This window comes from Mastomys coucha, unplaced genomic scaffold (genome assembly GCF_008632895.1).
Source record: "Mastomys coucha isolate ucsf_1 unplaced genomic scaffold, UCSF_Mcou_1 pScaffold9, whole genome shotgun sequence".
NCBI classification, from domain to species: Eukaryota; Metazoa; Chordata; class Mammalia; order Rodentia; family Muridae; genus Mastomys; species Mastomys coucha.
Window position 1 is genome coordinate 84,439,070 of NW_022196915.1, and position 19,661 is coordinate 84,458,730.

The following is a 19,661-nucleotide window of genomic DNA, read 5'->3' on the forward strand; positions in this document are numbered from 1 at the left end:
GGGCTGGGGAGCAGCTCCAGCACAGAAAGAGGATTCTGGGATAGAGTCAAGTGTACAAGAGAGAGTCACCCTGATGAAGACAGATGTATGAAATTGAGGAGAGATAACTAACCACGTGGCAGCACACAGAATAGAATAACTAGGTTAATTAAGTTACAAACTAGGAGGAACAAGCCAAAGCGTTAGGCCTAGGCAACTATTCATAATGAAGTCTCAGCATGGTTATTTCAAGGAACCTGGGTGTGAGGGAGTGAAAAACCCTCAGTTACCAACAAAGCACTGAATGTGGGGCTCGAAGCCTGAGACGTCCTGGGTAGAAGGAGCTTTCCTAGCCAGCTGGGAGTGGGAGAGCAGCTTCCTTAGAGCCCCTGCTGTGCAGCAAGAATGATGGGCTGCCCTTGACAGGGCCTGCTAATCGCTGGCTGAGGAGACTCATTCCAGAGCTGCACAGCAAACTGTCCAGCAAGTCCACACTCGCAGGGAGGAGACTGCAGTTTCCTGGGCCAGAAATTGCAGCAAAGGTTGGCAGATGCCACCAAGAAGCCGGCACATGGCTCAGAGTGGCAATACTGTCCCTGTCTGAGAGGTTTGGCCCTTTAAGGTCTGGCCTGCATGCCAGAGAATGGCAACAGGCAATGGAAGCCAGTCCTAAACTGAGAAAACCTTCTGAACAGGTACAATATATATTAAAATACACTTAAGTACTAAAGAAAAAATGAAAGAAACTAGGTATAGACAATCATAGAAAAAAATAAGTAGTTTAAAAATAAGGAAATTAGATTCTTAAAGTGAGAGTTAAGAGTTTAAAAGAAAATTATTTCCTATGTTAAAATGGAAAACACAGCCGGGCGGTGGTGGCGCCAGCCTTTAATTCCAGCACTTGGGAGGCAGAGACAGGTGGATTTCTGAGTTCAAGGCCAGCCTGGTCTACAGAGTGAGTTCCAGGATAGCCAGGGCTATACAGAGAAACCCTGTCTTGAAAAACCAAAAAAAAAGAAAAAAAAAAAAAGGAAAACACAATGACACAATATATCTGGAGATCACGCATTCGAATAATTTTATGTTCAGTTAACAATTACAATTTTATATCCTTTTTTAGAAAGATCAGATTAAAACAGACTTTGATAAGGAAAGGACTGAAAGAAGGAGTCCTAGGTCACAAGCCACGTAACAGAGACTAGGAGGATCTGGAACCTACAAAGAGCAGGAAAGTAGTTCCAGATGAGAAAAGTCCACAGAAGCTTGAGGAACTAAAATGGCAACGCACAGAGATGCAACACCTGAATTAAATATCCAGTGCTGCTTACGGGTGCCATTGTAGAGCAATGTCATCCAATGGCTTATGTTTCATTTTATAGCTTGGAGAATTAAATATATATACACATGTGAATACATCGTACAGATGATGCATGTTCAGAATCCCAGTAGACTGTCTTAAGTTCTGAAAAGGGTGACTCTAAGATTGCACATCTATTAGAGATAGCGGCTACCTTGGAGATGCCTTTGCAGATTAAGGCTGACAATGCTCAGCATATGTTTCCATCAGGATACAACAATTTTTTAGACATTACGACATAGGGAATGTTATGGATAGATCCTATGTTTTTGCAGAGATGTGTATCACTTGTGTTTATTCATGTTCACACCAACAAAGCCAATGCAGCCCTGACAAGATTTGCCTTCAGGGATACGAAGATGCTGAGCGATATTTACTCCAGCATCACAAACTGCCTCAATGCTGTTCCCTCAAAATTCTGCATCCAGGACAGCTAAAGAAAGCTCCTGATCCAACTGGTCCAGTATCACTAAGACTGTTCTAGTCAGGACGTTAGCTAAGTCCTGAACTTTCTCAGCAGAGACTGGACAGCAAATGCTACAGCTAGCTTTCTTAAAACTAAACAATATCCCAATTTTTTGGAGGGGCCCCCAAAAGGAAAACAATGCCCCAAATCAGCAGGAAGTATTTGTAAGAGAGCCATCCCATTCCCAAAAGGTGGGATAGATAGTTCATCCCAAACGGGATGAGAAGAAAAGGGTGTGTGTGTGGGGGGGGTGCGTGGCATAGGAATAACAGGATAAAAGGGTAGATTATTGAATCTACTCTTAAACCAAATATCACCATCAACAAGGCAAATATTTTTACATTTGGTAAAGATCTTTGTACGTTTATACAAAATTAAGACTACATTTTGTTACAACATACTATGTATATGCTCTAATTCTTGTTTAAGGTATTGTACCTATGTAATTCTTAAAACTGCAATATTAAGTTCTAGTCCTTTTGAAATCTACTATTACAAACTACTAAGGAATACAAGTTAGTAGTTAGACAATCAAATTCATGGTCATGTTAGATACTATTCTGGTTAATTACAATAAGATGTTTACAAAATTGAACAGATAGTAAATAGCTAGAGACAGGCAATTCAGATATACTATAGATCAGCTGCTGATAGAATACTGTCCACACGAGAACAGGGAAGTGACTGCTGAGCTTTACCAAGACAGGGTATACAGTCCTTTATATTTCCACTTCACAAAAAGGTCATCAGATAGATATTCTGGGCCAGAAGGCTGAAGATCAATGCTCCAACCTTACAGAGAAATTTAGGGAAACTAGCCAGGCAGCCAGCTTTCTCTATTATTTCTATAGCTTTAGAAGCTGCTTGCCTGTACTTCCTGCACACTCAGGTAATATTTATTCCTTCACAGGGCTCTGATGGGGCTGAAGACTAGCTAGTCTCAAAAGGTAATATTTATTCCTTCACAGGGCTCTGATGGGGCTGAAGACTAGCTAGTCTCAAAAGGTAATATTTATTCCTTAACAGGGCTCTGATAGGGCTGAAGACTAGCTAGTCTCAAAATTAAGCTTCAACTGTTTAGATTAATTTTAGGTCTAAGAAGATATTATTAGGTTTACAAATACAAGTTTGGATATAAAATGATTTAGGTACGGAACTCTAGCTCACCAAGATAGGGCAGATGTAGAGTACTCTCTTCAAAGCTGCCAAATACAAATGGACTAAACATTGTGAATACAATCTCACCTGATAGTTTTCATAATTGTTATTAATGTATATAGTTTATTATTGCAATAAAAGAAAAAGCCTTTCATTGGACTAAAAGAGGAAAAGGTAGAGAATCTCTTGTGCAATATACAGATGTATTACCTGTCAATAATGCTGTCTATTAGCTTAGACAGGAAATGGGGAGGCGGAAGTTCCAGTACAGAGAAAGAGGACTTGGGGATAGAGTGAGGCACACAGGAGATTCACCCGAACTCTGGAGATAGTCGCATGAACCTCAGGAGAGGTAACTAGCCATGTGGAAGACATAGAGTAATCTAAATAGGATAAATAAGTTATGAGGTAGTCAGGGAACAAGAAAAAGGCTATGGCCTAGGAATTAATTAATAAATAATTACTCTCTGAGTTACTATTTCTGGGAACAAAGAGACTGGGTGGAAAAGCCCGCAGTTATACACAACAATAAAATTTTTTAAAAATTTTAAAAGGCATTTATTTTCATACTTACCTCTTTTTCATCTTCTCTGTCTCCATGAATCCACACTGTAGCTTCTAAATAATTTTCCCTGCTTGCTCTGAATGTCCCTTGAAGGTAGGAACCAGATTTTATGCCTTGTTGGAGCTTGCTTAAGGGAAGATGCTCTGAAAATATTATCTTCCCACTTTCTATTTCATTCTAGGAAATAAGCAAATTGAAAGTCTATTTAAGACATTGTTTCCACAAGTATCATACAACTTAAAAATCCACATTAAATATGCAACTGAAATTAAACGAACAGAGCAGAACATTTTCCCAGGCCACTTCTATCTAAAATAACTTGTTATAAAGAAGGTAGTATCTTTTTACCAATGTCAACACCATAGCACTAAGCACAAAAATCTCTTGAATTGTTGAAATGTGTATAATGAATTTTATATTTAAATTACATTTAATCAGCTATATGCAACTAGTAACTAATTATTAGAATACTCCAAAATATATATTCCAAAAGGTCAGTTCAGCTTGTGTCTTCCAGCATTCTTTTAGTTTTGTAAAGCAGTTAGTTGAAGACAAACAGGATGGGAGAAAAACTACTTAAGGATACATGTATTATGTCTTATTAGATAGATAGCTACCTCAGTAACAACAGATATCATTGTAATAAGGAAAGAAATACTCCAGTCACTTGAGTCATGTTTCTTTATTTTTTTATAGTGGTAGATAAGTGCTTCGAAATACATTTTGATAAGGATGGTGCTAGCACATGGCTTTACAATCAGAACTCAGAAGGCAGAGGCAGTAGAATCTCTTTGATTTTGAGGCTAGCCTAATCTATAGAGCAACTTCCAGGACAGCCATGGCTACAAAGTTAAACCCTGTCTCAAAAACAAAAACAAATGTCACAGCTTCAGAATAGCTACTCTAACTGTCCAGAAGTTCACTGAGACTGGGTCTCATTAATAGCATTGCATAGTTTGTGTTTGTGAGTTCTTATGATCAATAGTCATCATTTACATCATTTACCATAGCTACGTGCCAAAGACAAGAATTTTATGAATGCTTCAGATTATATTTCACTGACCTCCCTAATAATGGTATAGTTATTACTAAATATGTGTGTAGATATTTAGTATATAAACTAAAAAAAACAGTTTAATTTCTCCTGTGGTCTTTCTTAAACTGTCTGTTAATAATAACTCCATACTTATTCCTCAGCCTCCGGTCTTTGCACTGATCCAGTATGTCTTATACTGCCATTAGAGCAGTCTTAGGAATAAATTACCCTTTTGATCACAGCACTCTGCTCTCCAGCTCACTCTTACACACCCTTTATTTCTGTCAGTCAGACGTTTAATGTAGAGAGCTCAATTCCATTGTCTCATTTCATAGTAGATCTTTACTTAGGTCATCACTAAAGACTGAAAACTTACTGAGCAAACAGAATGAATTTTAGCTTCCCATTATAGGGCCCTCCTGTAATGTTATGTGTTTCCTATGACTCCCTTCCCCCTCTTTTAGGCTTCATGGTGTATGCATGACTGGCCTACCCATGATGGCTATTTTTGTATTTTCGTCTCTTCAAAACAGAACATATTGAAACATACCATTTCATCAGACAAGCAAGCAAGACGGTCTATAAGTTCAGGGTTAGCAGTCAAGCTCTTTACGTATTCTTCACCTGAAAAATAAGTTACTATTTTTAAATTCAAGTGCCTAGGTATTTTATCTAGGCATAAGAAGACATGGATGATCTTCTTTTGACAGTATACCTGCTATTTTTAATAAATGAAACAAAATCCATGCCGACCATGTGATTATGACTGAAACAGACCAGTGGATCCAGCACACTCGAATTTTTACTATGTCAACTGCAAATGATGAGGAAAACCCTACCAGCCACTCCCTATGGCTCGCTTACTTATTAGCTCACTGAGGAATGGAAAATGTAAAGACTGATGGCTCAGCAGTTAGAAACCCTGCTGCTTTGCAGAGTGTCTGGTTTCAGTTCCCAGCACCCTCATGGTAGCTCACAACTATCCCTTAAATAGTTCCAGGATTTCCAATGCCTACTTTTTTAACTTCTACATATACGAAAGCAAAAAAATCACTCACATTAAAACTTGAAAACCATGTTTCAAATGTAAAAAGATCACATGAAATCACACAGGACAATGAAACCATGTGTCATGTGAACATGTGGCCTGATCCTGCTTTTTCTATACAGTTGCAGACACACATAGAAGCTTCTACATCCAGACCTACATGTGAAAGCCGGTATTCCTTCTTCTACCGCCTTTTCTTTGTTCTTCTTGTCATTTGTTATCAAGATAACTTGTAGCTGATTTTCTGTTGACATCTTCTTCAGATGGTCATTGTACCATTTTGCTGCTACTCGAATGGCTCTATCATTTCTGTCATTGGCATTCTCTCCCTGTTCTTGCTCTATGTAGGTTTCTCTAAATGTAAGAAAGACAGAAAACACAAAATAAAAGTTAGCTAGTAGTGTGAAAACTTCTGAGAAATAAATGTTCAACAGCTACTGAAGTTTAAGGACGTATAATGAATGAGCAGCCCGCAGGCTGGCTGTCTGTCTCTGTTTCTCTCCCCCCCCCCCCCCCCCCACCTCTCTTTCTCTCTCTAGGAATGCATGTGTGTGGTGCTCGAATGTGCACTTAGTTCCTGCAGAACTTAGTTCCAGGATGTTAAGAACAGAGTACACATGACAATGTTTGGAAACATTCTGGTTCATTAAACTTAGAACTGATAGGTGAATACCATTTACACATACTTGGCATAGGCCAGGCATGCTAAGCACCTACAACGTATAAAATAATTTCTCATACAACCAAATACTACTCAGTTCAAAATGTTAATAATATCAAAGCTGAGAAAGTGACTTTAATCCACATTACATATTACTTATTATACTGTATGTTCTGAGAGTAGACAGTGAGTTCAAAGGTCAGGAACCTGAATTATACGGAATTATTTTTAGAAAGGTCAGGAACCTGAATTATACGGAATTATTTTTAGAAACCCAATTTCAATAAATCAGATGTAAGATCAAGCTTATTAATCATAAATTTATATTTTTTATCTTTTTTTCACAAACCCCCACATTTTTATCCTATATATTCATTACTCACATAACATGGTATTGCAGGAGGCTAGATGATTCTTATCTCCAAAAACTCTGTCATTCAACTCAATAGACACAACTTAAAGGGAATACTTCAGTAGTAAAAGGACTGTTTTAGCCACTAGATCCTGGTATAGGGTGTGACCTCACTAACACCGTGACCATAGACGAGGCAGGCCTAAGTAGCACTGTGTCCACTAGGTAAGGACCAAACAGCACAGGAAGCTACAGACTATCTCTGATAAATTACTTCCAGGTTTGCTTTATTTTTAGGTAACCCTGTGGTTTTACGATACTTACTTATGGTGCTCATTAGTGAATGTATAGAAATGCTTCTCCTGGTTATTAGTCACATCCCGGATTCGCTTATATATGGGGGCGCTCCGGTTTCTCACTTCTTGCATGACAGTCTGTAGCATGATCACATTCCTGATGGCAGGATCCTCCAGAACATCAATCTTAAAAACAAAAGCAAATGTCAATTTTCCCTCGGGGTCTAGTTATAACGTGTCTCTGCCCAGCCTAAATTCTTGTTACGGTTTAAAACACTGACTGTCCGTTAGGCCAAGTGTTACTTTGCTGTAGAAAACGTGACAAAGTCACTGGGCCCTGCAGGCTTGAGATGACAAGCACCCGTAACCGGACCGCAAAGTTTGTAATATCAAAGCTAATAATAAATAAATTACGCTGGCCCACACAATTTTTTTTTTTGTTCGTAGGCACTTACAAGCTGCCTGGGGGTCGCAATCTGGAGACCACAGAAGCCCAGGTCCCCGGCTTCCAGGCACTTAAAATCTAAAGTAGAAGAGACACCAGGGGTTAGAAATTAACGTGTCTAAAAATACGACTCCACGAACCGAAAAAGATATTAAATAATAAAGCAACGTTAGGGAACGGTACCTCGGCCTGGATAACTGGAAGCGAGGGTGGCCAAGGTACTGGCCTCGCCATCCCATGACCCGCCTCCCCGGTCCCAGGTCCCCCTATCTGCCACGCCCCCTCGTCACCATGCGGCCCGGCGTCCACGCACGCACCTGGTGCAGCAGCACGTTGGTGTCCGGCAGAAGGTAGTGCGGCCGCGGGCAGAGGCTGCTCGCCTGATCGCGGGGCTGCAGCTCCAGGGCCGGGCCGGCATGCGCCCCACCGCAGGCCGAGCAGGCCGGCGCGCCGCAGCCGATGTCATCCCGCAGGTAGTGCTCGCGCACGATCTTCACCACGCCGCCCGCGCGCGTCTTCTTTAGGAACGTTTTGGACTTGAGCATCTTGTCTCGCGGCGCGGAACCCCGACCGGGGCGAAATCCCGACCGCTACGAACGCTGGACGGAAAGAGCGTCAGACAACAAACGGAGGCGCTCCCACTCGCATTTCCGCCTCTTTCCCGCGAGCTGTTAGGTTTTCACTCTCGCGAGAAAACACCGAGGCGCGTTAGTTCCCCGACGGTCGCGGCGATTGGGCGAGTGTAGGTTCTTCCCGCCCACCGGTGGGCGGGACTGCCCTCTGGACTGCAGCTCCCAGCCTGCACCGCTTCCGACTGGCTTCCGGGAAAGAGTGAGCTTGGGTACCTGCGCGCCCCGGGTTCTCCCGACTTCTTCGGGGGCAGGGCCGATGGTTGTCTTGGTGACCGCTCCTAACGGTTCCGGTAGCCCCGAGATCCTTGTTGAGAGGTTGCAGCCTGAGGTGCTGTCTGAAGACGCCACTGGTTCTTCCAAGTGTCCGCGGTGAAGCTGGTTTTAGCCTTATATGCGGAATTGCTGGCGCTTGAGAGGTAGCTTCCAGGAATCTGCTTCCCTTTCTTTCACGCGCGGTGCAAAGATGTTAAAATGTATGAAATTTAGAATTTATAGTTGCTAAGCCAAAGAGGGAGAAGCCGGTCCCAGGTCCTTTGTTACTCACGCGAGGATTCGTTTTTTTGTTTTTTTGTTTTTTTGTTTTACTTTTTTTCCCCACCCTCCCCTTTAAAAAGGAAAGAGGCGGATTGTACTGTAGCTCTTCCTGTTGCCCACCACCACACACACACCTCCTTCTAAAGCGTTCCCTTTAGAAAAACTGAAATAGCTAATTCTGTAACTATTTTTCTAAATCGTGTACTGTTTATAAGCAAGGGAGTTACTAAAGTCCTCTTTAATTTCTCAAGTTATTTAAAAATGCTTTGTCTCCCTGTGATCCCGCTTTCAAGTTTTTCAGTGATGCCTTACCTGTAAAAATAAACCTGGCATGTAAGTCTTGATGTCTCCTCTGCTCTTGCTTTATAAACCCTCCACTAACATACAAACCTTTTCCTGTGTGTGTCCGGATTTAAAAACTACTTCTATGAGAACTTATACTAACAAAAATCAACCTCTCCTGGACACTTGGTATTATAGGGCTCTTTTCTATTTTACACAACTTTATTTACCACTGTTACCTTCAGGTAAGATTCTTACCCCAAGACACATATACATGCTCACACAAGGGCACGTGTGTGTGTGTGTGTGTGTGTGTGTGTGTGTGTGTGTGTGTGGTGACAAACGGGTGAGTTCATGATAGGATTTAGTGAATCTGTTTTATTTGAGCAGTAATTCATAGTACTTACCTGGCTTAGATTTGAGACCTTCCAATACCTAATGATCTAGGCAATCTTTGGTGTCTCATTAATGCACTAATATGCCCTGTAGAAGGATTTTGTATATTTAACTTTATTTCTTTTTATTCTACAGAAGATTGATTCAAATCATAAAATGTCTCGAAAAATTGCCAAGGAATCAAAAAAAGTAAATATCTCTAGTTCTCTGGAATCTGAAGATATTAGTTTGGAAACAACCATTCATACAGATGATGTTTCCTCATCGGAAGAACGAGAGGGTAAAGTCAAAGTCACCAGGCAGTTAATTGAAAGAAAAGAAATACTTCATAATATTCAGTTACTGAAAATCGAGCTATCCCAAAAAAACATGATGATCGACAACTTGAAAATGGATTATCTTACAAAGGTAAGGTCAGATGCAAATTTTATTTAACCTGCCTTATTATCTTTAAGCTGGAAAGAAAAAATAAGTTGGTATATAGACTGGGTGTGGTTGCATATGCTTTTAATTCCAGCACTTGGAAGCACAGGCAGGTGGATCTCTGAATTCTAGGCCATTCTGATTTATGTGGTGAGGTCTAGGACAGCCAGGACTATGTGAATTTTCTGTCTCAAAAAAATATATATATGTAATATATATATAATACATATATATTATACATATGTATATTACACATATTATACATATATATAATTGGAACTAAGTGGTACACTTCATATTCCTTTTCCAATATTGCCTTCTTATTCTTTGCATATTAAAATGGGGTGTTTTAAATGTATGAATGAGGGCAGTGGTGGCGCACAACTTTAATCCCAGCACTTGGAAGGTACAGGCAGGTGAATTTCTGAGTTCAAGGCCAGCCTGGTCTATAGAGTGAGTTCCAGGACAGCCAGGGCTATACAGAGAAATCCTGTCTTGAAAAATAAAAAAAAAAAAAAAAAAATGTATGAATGAGTTATTTTGAAAGCTCAAAATTTTTTTTTCTTTTTGGTTTTTCGAGACAGGGTTTCTCTGTGTAGCTCTGGCTGTCCTAGAACTCAGTCTGTAGACCAGGCTGGCCTCGAACTCAGAGATCCGCCTGCCTCTGCCTCCCAAGTGCTGGGATTAAAGGTGCTCAATTTTTAAAGTGTGGCATTAGTGGAATCTGTATTTTCTTAAGAGTAATTTGTAGCCATGTTTCCCATAACTGACTAGCTTGATAGGAAGCCTGAAGATCACAACTGTATTGTTGTATTGTTGAATCCAAATTGTCGTTTCTTTGGGAGTCTAATTTCCTTGTTATCTTCCCACACAGTTACTGTGTGTCTGAGAGTTACTGTGTCATAGAAGTTAGACTTAGGTGACCATTGTCTTTTAGCAAGTGTGTTATCCTTTAGCAAAGATGAACTAGTTCTTACATTTTTGCCTTGTGTGGTTATCTAGTCCCAGGGTAGTTCATGGAATACCTGGGAGAGATTAAAGTAGCCCTAAGAAATAGTGACTGACTTCTGTCCCTAAGACAGTTGCTTGTTTCTGGCAGTGAACTTTCCAGCTTTGCTCCCCATCTCAGCTCTTCCTGCCGAAGCCCCTGTCCAGCAGTTTGTTGATGTTTTCATTATACTTCCTCTTGTTAACTTGGTCTTCTATCTTAGCTCTATGCTACTTAATATACTATGCATATTAAGATATGTCAGCATTTTTCTACTAAATGATAATATATTTATTTGGGGCCAGTGAGATAGTTTCATAGGTAAAAATGCTTAAACATACAAGCCTAGGGACCTGAGTTCTATCTCTGGGATGTATAGTGAAAAGAGAACTAACTCATGAGAGTTGCCATGGCACGCCCACTCTCACAACTTAATAGTACAAAGGAGAGGGCTGGAGAGACCACTAGGCAGTTAGCAGTATTTGCTACTCTAACATATGACCTGGGTTCAAATTTCAGAACCCATAGTTTCAGGGGATTCAGTACTGTTTTCTGTCCACCAAAGGCATCATACTCAAACATACATATGTGCAGGCAAAACATTCAAACTCATAACAGTTAAATGAGTCATAAAGTATTGGTTTAAAATTTTATTATTTATTTATTTGTGAGATGCTTGGGATCAAACCCAGGCCTTTAAGCCTGCTAGGCAAGTGCTCTGCCCATGAGGAAAATACATGAGAAAGAATGAACGATTTCTTAATGGGGCCCTTCCAAAACCTCCAGGTTTTAACGCAGTAGAGAAATAGCACTTCACATTACTGACTGAGCCAGTAAGCACATTAGGCTAGTAGAGCCAGTGAGCACATTAGGCTAGTAGAGCCAGTGAGCACATTAGGCTAGTAGAGCCAGTGAGCACATTAGGCTAGTAGAGCCAGTGAGCACATTAGGCTAGTAGAGCCAGTGAGCACATTAGACTAGTAGAGCCAGTGAGCACATTAGACTAGTAGAGCCAGTGAGCACATTAGACTAGTAGAGCCAGTGAGCACATTAGACTAGTAGAGCCAGTGAGCACATTAGACTAGTAGCTGTTATCCTTGCCTTGCTCTATTTAAGCTGCTGAAACAAAAACTTTAGCAATAGGAATTTGTTTTCAGTGTGGCAGGTGAAATATCCAGGAGCCAGTGCTGGCTGTGAGTTCTTGATCCATTCTGGGTCTTCTACCTCTTGCTGGGTCCTCACCTGGTGGAAGGGCAGCTATTTTTCTCCATCAGTCTGTTTCATTAAGGCAGTCACTCCTGTCCTGGGCACACTGTGTAACCTAAGCATTCCCCAGATGGCCTCCCCCAACTCCTATCACATTAGTGACTAGGTTACCATATAGGGAAATAGAGATGAGAGAATACGGACACTTAATAAGCACACGATACATATTAGCGGTTCTCAACTGAAATAGTAATGTCATTTTCATCCCTTTATGTACAAATTATACGTGTACACACACCCACAAACACATACAGACCTACCAGTTTTGTTTATTTTATCTCTCTCACTCTTACATTTATTTTGTGTTCTGAGAGCACACATACTGTAGAGCACATGTAGAGTTCAAGGACTCTTGTAGGACTTGGTTCTCCCCTCATTTTTCAATTTAGTTTTTGAAAATTTCAAATCTGACTTCTATATGTACATCATTCTCCCTCCTCTGTCCTCTCTCCAGCTCCTCCAGTGTATCTTCTCCCCCCAGAATTCAAGGCTTCTTACTTGGCAAGATATTCTGAAATGTTTAATAGTAATACTTAATCAGGAGGTAACCAACAGTCATCTAACTGGATTACAGCCCAGGCAGTAGAAGGACTTTCACGCCTGGTACTATAAGCATAGCCAGCCAACCCTGGGCTGCTGAGGCCATGGAGCTATCACCACCATGTCCCTAAACCACTATCATTTCTAGCTACATTACAGCTTATCCTGGTACCCACAGATAAATAAATATAGCCTTTACCCCTTATCAAACAGGCTTTGTTTTGCAGCAGACCACAATGCAGAAAACAACTGACCATAGGAGTCCAGTCCAACTGATAACCCTGTATACCTAAGGCCCAGGGCACATCTTGGAAGAGGAGGGGGGAAATATTTTAAGACCATATCTGCTGGTTCTTTCCTTCCACTGTGTGGGTTTCAGGGATCTAACTCAGGTCATCAAGATTGGCAGGAAGCAGTTACCTTCCAAGCCATCTCGCCAGCCCATATTTGTTAGTGTCTTTTAATAGATTATGGGGACCCTGAGTGCAAGGACATACTTGTATTATGTTATTGCTGGATTCTAGTATTTGAATAGTGTCTCACATATAGTGCTTAACTGTTTAACCTCCCTTTTTCCACTTAGGGAAACCCTCTGGATTGAGCATTACAGATTTTGACAAGAATAGTTCCACTGGAATAGCATGGGACAAATGTTAAAGCTTTACTCTGAAAGATAGCGGGGAAATGGTTTATAGCCTAGGAGTAATGTGATCAAGGCAGTGTTGTTTGTTGTTTTGTGTGTGGAAAGTGATTATATGCTTAATGGTAAGCAGAGAGGGAGCTTGATGCAAGAAGAATGCTGTTAAATTCACTTAGTTGTTAATGGAGAGACAACTGTCTAGATTGAAAGGAAGGGAAAAGAAATGAGTAGACTAGCACAGGACCAAGTGCATAGGGGTTAACAGAAAGCACAGGATCTTAGGGAACTGGAAGGTTTCTATGGGCTGAGCTATGTGTTGTTTTCAGTTAGTCACAGAGGAACTTGTTGGCAAAGATCTCTGGGAGTGTACTCTGCTACAGTTAGAATTTTTTACAAAGAGGGTGACTTGAAAGTGGTGCACTTCTGTTACACATTCTAAAGGTAAGATGAAGGAAGATACTGAAGTTTGTGAACTATCAGGAAAGGAAATTGGGGAGGAACTGTATAATAGTCCAGACAGGCATGTCAGGAGAGCCCTTTTTTTCTTTTTAATTCAGAAACTATAAGATTAGTGAATTGAGCAGTTACTTGTTTCGTTCTAGATGTTTCTGTTTTCACCTCTGTGTCAGTCACTGGAGGATGTGCAGAGCTCAGGTTAACTGGTGACTTAGCAGTTAGTATGAGCAGAATGCTTGCATGAAGTTCCTGTTTGAGTGAGATTTGTAAGTTAGGGGGAGTTCATCGCAATCATGGCCTGGCCAAACCATCTCTAAGACAGTAGCTTCAACCCAGAACCCTATAGACTCTGTTCTGTTTCTTTTGAGTGGTTTGTTGTTGTTGTGCTAACTGAAAGCTGACCGTAGAACTTAACTAGATTCTCTCTGCTCAGATTGAAGAGCTGGAGGAGAGACTTAATGACGCCCTTCACCAGAAACAGCTGCTGACCTTGCGACTAGACAATCAGTTGACTGTTCAACAGAAAGATGCCAAGTAAGACAACATCTGCTTATCAACTAAATGTAGTTTTATTCTTGTTTATGCATTTTACTATAGGCTATAATAAAGAAATTTTAAATTATATATGCTTATCTTCACATCTAGACCACCGAAGGGCAGGTTGCTTTATAACAGTATACAAAATGCATGTTAAGATTCAATAATCATCAACAAATACTGGCTTGTATAAGCAACCTATAAATTACAAAAGGAGTTTCTAAATTGACTACAACTTGGTATGTAGATAAACTTTTTCTTCATTCACTCTACAAAACATTCTGGATTATCCCAGCTATTGGATTTCACTGATATTTATACACATACACACACACACACACACACGCGCACAATTAGTATGCCTATATCAGGTAGGTGAATTATATTTATCAAGTGGGAATTAAGCTTGGTGTAGTAACACACACGTATAACCCCAGTACTGGGTATAATGATCAAGAGTTCAAGGTCATCCTTGACTACATAATGAGTTGGAGGCTAACTCTGGCTAGGTGAGTGAGGCCTTATTTCAAACAAGCAGGCAAGAAACGAAATAAAATATCATTGTTTACTCTCAAATGTACTTATGCCAATTGTGCTTATAAAATTTGTTTTTTGAGACAGGGTTTGTTTGTGTACCCCTGATTATTCAGGAACTAGCTGTATAGACTGGCTTGGAACTCACAGAGATAGGCCTATCTCTGCCTCCCAAATGCTAGAATATAGGCATTCACCACCCACTATCCAGCATACTCACGTAATTTAAAGTGACATAAACAATGAAATTTTAGTAGAAAAATATGCGTTGTTTGTAGAATAAATTCATGGAAAACACTCAATAAATGTGAATGACCAATTGAAAAAAAAATTAAAGGTCTGGTAGCTCATGCTTTATTCCCAGCCCTTGGGATGCAGAGGCAGCAGATCTTTGTGAGCTAAGTCTGGTCCATAGAGTAAGTTTCAGCCATCCAGCGCTACATAGCAAGACTTGATAAATCAGTAGAGGCAAGATGGGTTTAAAGACTAAGCAAAAACATATCCACAAACAATTTCTTCTCAGATTTTTGTTGGTGCCGTTTAAGGTCTCTTCTCTAGACTAGGGAAGTGGCTCAGAGGTAAGGTGCTTGCCAGAGGCCCTGAGTTTGAATGCTGAGTGAAAGCTGAGAGTGGTGGTATATTCCTGAAACCCAGCATGGTGAGGGTGAAGACAAGCAGATCCCAGGAGCTCACTGGCCAGCAGGTCTAGGCAGAAGAGCGCTGTTTGGGTTCAGCGCACACACTCTCTGTTTTACAAAGTAAGGGGAGAAACAGCTGAGAAGGACATTCTAAGTCAGCTCCTGGGCTCCATACATCAGGATGGCTCAGACTTACCTTATAGGGCTCAGTGTCACTGTATTAAAAAGATGCAGTATCAGGACGAAAGAGAAATGGACATTAGTAACTAGGGTCCAAAGCTGACACATAAGGCTTTAACTTCAGCACAGTAGTTGTCAATGTTCCTAATGCTCTGACCATTTGATAGAGTTCGTCATGTTGTGGTGACCCCCAATCAAAACTTTATTTTTGTTGCTCCCTCATAATTGTAATTTGCTGCTGCTTTTTTGTTTTTTTGGTTTTGGTTTTGGTTTTTTTTTTTTTTTTTTTTTTTTTTTTTTTTTTTTTTTTTTTTTTTTTTTTTTTTTTTTGGTTTTGGGTTTTGGGTTTTTTTCGAGACAGGGTTTCTCTTGTAGCCCTGGCTGTCCTGGAACTCACTCTGTAGACCAGGCTGGCCTCGAACTCGGCAATCACCCACCTCTGCCTCCCAAATGCTGGGATTAAAGGCAATGTGCCACCACTGCCTGGCTGCTGTTTTGAATTGTAATATAAAATCTGTATTTTCCAATGGTCTTTGGCGATCCCTGTGAATGGGTCATTCAGTGCCCCAAAAGAGTCATGACCCTACATGTTGAGAACCACTGCTTTAGCAGATTAAATGTATAATTTTGTTATTTGAATTTTGTTTGTTTGTTTGGTTGGTTTTGGTTTTGGTTTTTTCGAGACAGGGTTTCTCTGTATAGCAGCCCTGGCTGTCCTGGAACTCACTCTGTAGACCAGGCTGGCCTCGAACTCAGAAATCCACCTGCCTCTGCCTCCCAAGTGCTGGGATTAAAGGCATGCACCACCACTGCCCGGCCATTATTTGAATTTTTAAGTTACTACTTAAGAATGTTGATTCTCTAATACTTTGGAATTCTATATTTACTAATCTGTATGGATTTGCTACTTCATATTTAACTCAATACATAAATCAGCACTGATGGTAGCCAAGACTACTATATGGAACTCTGAAAAAAGTCCCAGTGATTTTAAAGCTTGCCATAAATTCTCTTAATGTAGAAAATATCAAGAACTAATGAAACAAGAAATGGAAACCATTTTATTGAGACAAAAGCAACTGGAAGAGACAAATCATCAGCTAAGAGAAAAGGCTGGAGATGTTCGCCGAAATCTGCGAGACTTTGAGCTGACTGAAGAGCAGTATGCGAAGCTAAAATCTTTTCCTGAAGATCAACTTTCTATTCCTGAATATGTATCTGTAAGTGTCGTGATCATCTGGACAAGACCCCAAAGCTCAGGGTAGTTATACATACTGTAACCTCTGGCCTCGGGGTGTGGAGATAGGATCTACAGAGTGAGTTGAAAGCCATCCCTGTCCCAGAAAAATAAAAACAGTAAACAAAGAAACCCAAAACACAGCTCCATCTAATCTCAGACTGAAATTGGCTTGGCATTTTTGTAGAGGCATTCTTTATATATCTGTTTTTTATGTTTTAAGTTAGCCTGTGAAATACTTCATTACCTTTTGGTGCATATGTGACACATATGTTGCCATTGTTCACTCTCCTCTCCCTGAGACCACCCCTCCTGACTTCCTTCGAGCTGCTGCCTCCCTTCCATAAGTAGTCCCTCTCTGCTTCCCTTTACATGTAATCATTTACCCTTCTAGTTCCCACTCCACATAGCTTATGTATGTTATATATGTGTGCTGGTGTATGTACACATAGGTGTGCATACAGTAGAGGCCACAGGACAGCCTTCAGTGTTACTCAGGCATAACCGTGTTATTTATTAATTAATTCATTCATTTTTGAGACAGAGTCTCAATGACCTGGAGCTTGTCAATTAATTAGCATAGTGAAGCCCAGGGATTTGCCTGCCCCACCTCCCCAGCACTGGGATAATAACCATGTGCCACCTCACCTGGCTTTGTTCTGTGGGTTTGGGATTGAACTCAAGTTGTCCTGCTTCTAGCAGACATGTGAGCAACTGCTACCTCCCCAGCCTGGCAGCTCTCTTCTTCGCAGTCCGGGCTCTGTCTTTTTCTCTGCATTGTTTTCTTTTATTTCCTTTGTAGATTCCCAAAGCCTTTCTCTCTTTGAGGCAGTCTTGTTTGTCTTACTCTGACTCCTTCTCTGGGTCATCCAGGGACAAGTTTAGACTTACCTTACCCAAAGAGTATTGCTTTTGAAACACCAAACTGATAATACTTTTTGACCCTCATAAAAATGGAAAGTATATTTAAATCCAAAATTTCAGTGACTCCATAGTATGCAAAATGAGGTATTTTATAGTGTTTTATAACAGTCTCTAAAGTAAAACTCTGAGGATGGGCCAGATTAGTACTGTCTGGAATTAAATACGGGTAATGGGTAAGAGTGGAGTGTTTATGATTATTAAGGACTAACAAAGGAGTAGAATCTTGTTATAGATTAGTTCAGAATCTGGTTTTCTTAAGCAAACTTGTACTTAGGCGTAGTCTTTGGTATGAGTCTCAAGCCAGTTTGGTATCAGCAACCCCTTCTAGCCTACAGAGCTCTTGTTTGTATGGGCGTATATATCCATTAACACTTGCATTATTTGAAACTAAACCTTAGGGAAACAGATTAAGCACAAGAAGGGTTGGGTATGCTGGTTCTCTAACAGTGCTTATCCCAGCTACTAAACAGGCTGAGGCAGGAGGATCTCTCGAACCCAAATGTTCAGGTGGCCAGCTTCAGCAATAAAGCAAGACCTTCTCTAAAAACAAATAAATACAATAACTATGTGTTTTAAAAGTCCCAGTGTCGTCACCTTATGTCATATAGAAAATCAGGGAGTGAGAATTAAATTGAATAAGATCATACTTACTTTTACTATGCAAATACTTTTTATTTATGAATTCCCTAAAAGAATTGAGACCAGTGAACAGGGCAAGAGCCAGAAATACCCAAAGCCCGCACTGACAGCTGTTGCTTTTTTATGTTAGATATAATTTTACCCTGAGAGCCTTTCTGTTTTCCTCATTTGTCAAAGCTGATATATCTCTCGGTTGTAAAGATGAACTGAGTTTGTAAAGCATATGGTAAGTGCCTAGCACAGTGCTTACTGAGTCTTTGTAAGTGCGGTATACCACCTACTAGCTTGATGGAATGGTAATTGTTCTTGGTTTTCAGTGGACCAAGGTTTCTGGATCAGGTTTCTGAAAGAAAATCATATGGTAGTTTTTTGTTCAGCTTTTGATTTAAATGGGTCAGTTTTTCTGCCCAACATAGACCGTCTAAAAGAAATTTTGAAAATGTCACTGAAGCTTCATTCATAATAGATATAAAGTATGTACACTTTTGCTTTCTGGCTTGTTAGAATTCTTTTACCCTTTTACATGAAATGTTATTCTATCTAATTAACTGATATAGATTTCACTGCCTTAAGGGCCAGCTTTTAATACTTGCTTCTTACTAGACTGGGTATTTCTGCAGTACAAACATGTACTAAGGACTTTTGGGTTATGTGCCTCAGTAATAAGTAACCCCTAATTGCTCGCTCTCACCTTATTGATGGCATCTTGGTTCTTAGGATCTTGTAGGGTGGGATAGTTGGGTTATAAAAGGAATAAAGAGTGAGAAGAGAGGTCTGGATTGAGTGGAAACAGTTCTATCATCGAGATTCATTCTCAGGACCCTAACAACTGCAAGGGCAACCACATGGTGAGATGTTGCCAAGAGCCTGGGGGGAAGAGCAAAGAATGAAATTTATCTCTTAAAGTGATATTTAGGTTGACAGAGCAGTATATAAGCCAGATAAAATCTCTGCCCTCGTAGCACTTAACTTTGGTGTTGAACCTAACAAAGAGCAACTTAACAATGGAGTGTGTGGGATGTATTACATGTGCTTCGGAGAAAATAAATGGGGATGAAGGATAGGGAGTTCAGTTAAGTTTGCAGGGTACTTTGTTATTTAAACTCAATTACACTTATTACCGATAGGTCTGTGGGGAATGCATGCCGTGTCTGCTGGTCGGTGGCACTGAGCGTTTGGCCGCGGGTTTTGTTTCCTCTATATGTGTGTCTATGGTGAAGATTATATAAGACATTGCAAAAAGGTGCCAAAAACAAGTATAGCAGTATACCTTAATAAAATTATTTGAAAGATTTCCAAAACTTTCCAGTTAATATTTTTACCACAGTTGGATCAGAGAAAGTAAATGGCAGAAAGTGAAGCTGTCCAGGACAGACTGCTGCATGCAAGTGGCAATGTGTAATTTTAATTTGGATTCAAGATTGCTTATTTTACTTTTTTTTTTTTTTTTTT

At 40.3% G+C, this 19,661-nt stretch overlaps 2 protein-coding genes across 7 annotated transcripts in view; one reads left to right on the top strand and one right to left on the bottom strand.

The window, feature by feature from the left end:
* The window catches only part of Dis3 (DIS3 homolog, exosome endoribonuclease and 3'-5' exoribonuclease), a 29,547-nt gene extending 21,498 nt beyond the window's left edge, over positions 1-8,049 (bottom strand). Inside the window, exons 1-6 of one of the 4 annotated variants that reach the window (XM_031361359.1) lie at positions 7,681-7,735; positions 7,374-7,441; positions 6,947-7,104; positions 5,770-5,963; positions 5,112-5,185; positions 3,535-3,702 (exon numbers count right to left, since the gene is read on the bottom strand). In XM_031361359.1, coding sequence (XP_031217219.1) covers positions 3,535-3,702; positions 5,112-5,185; positions 5,770-5,963; positions 6,947-7,065 — 555 coding nt within the window. In that variant the 5' untranslated portion in view covers positions 7,066-7,104; positions 7,374-7,441; positions 7,681-7,735. The other 3 variants (XM_031361360.1, XM_031361358.1, XM_031361361.1) reach the window with 3 other exon arrangements.
* A 92-nt stretch (positions 8,050-8,141) lies between these two features.
* Positions 8,142-19,661, top strand: part of Pibf1 (progesterone immunomodulatory binding factor 1) — a 169,033-nt gene continuing 157,513 nt past the window's right edge. For all 3 annotated transcript variants that reach the window (XR_004116088.1, XR_004116089.1, XM_031361363.1), the window contains exons 1-4: positions 8,142-8,411; positions 9,343-9,615; positions 13,954-14,054; positions 16,431-16,629. Coding sequence is in view for 1 of the 3 variants with exons in the window: in XM_031361363.1 (XP_031217223.1) it covers positions 9,364-9,615; positions 13,954-14,054; positions 16,431-16,629 (552 nt within the window). In the remaining 2 variants the exon portion in view is untranslated. The remainder of the gene's footprint in view (positions 8,412-9,342; positions 9,616-13,953; positions 14,055-16,430; positions 16,630-19,661) is intronic.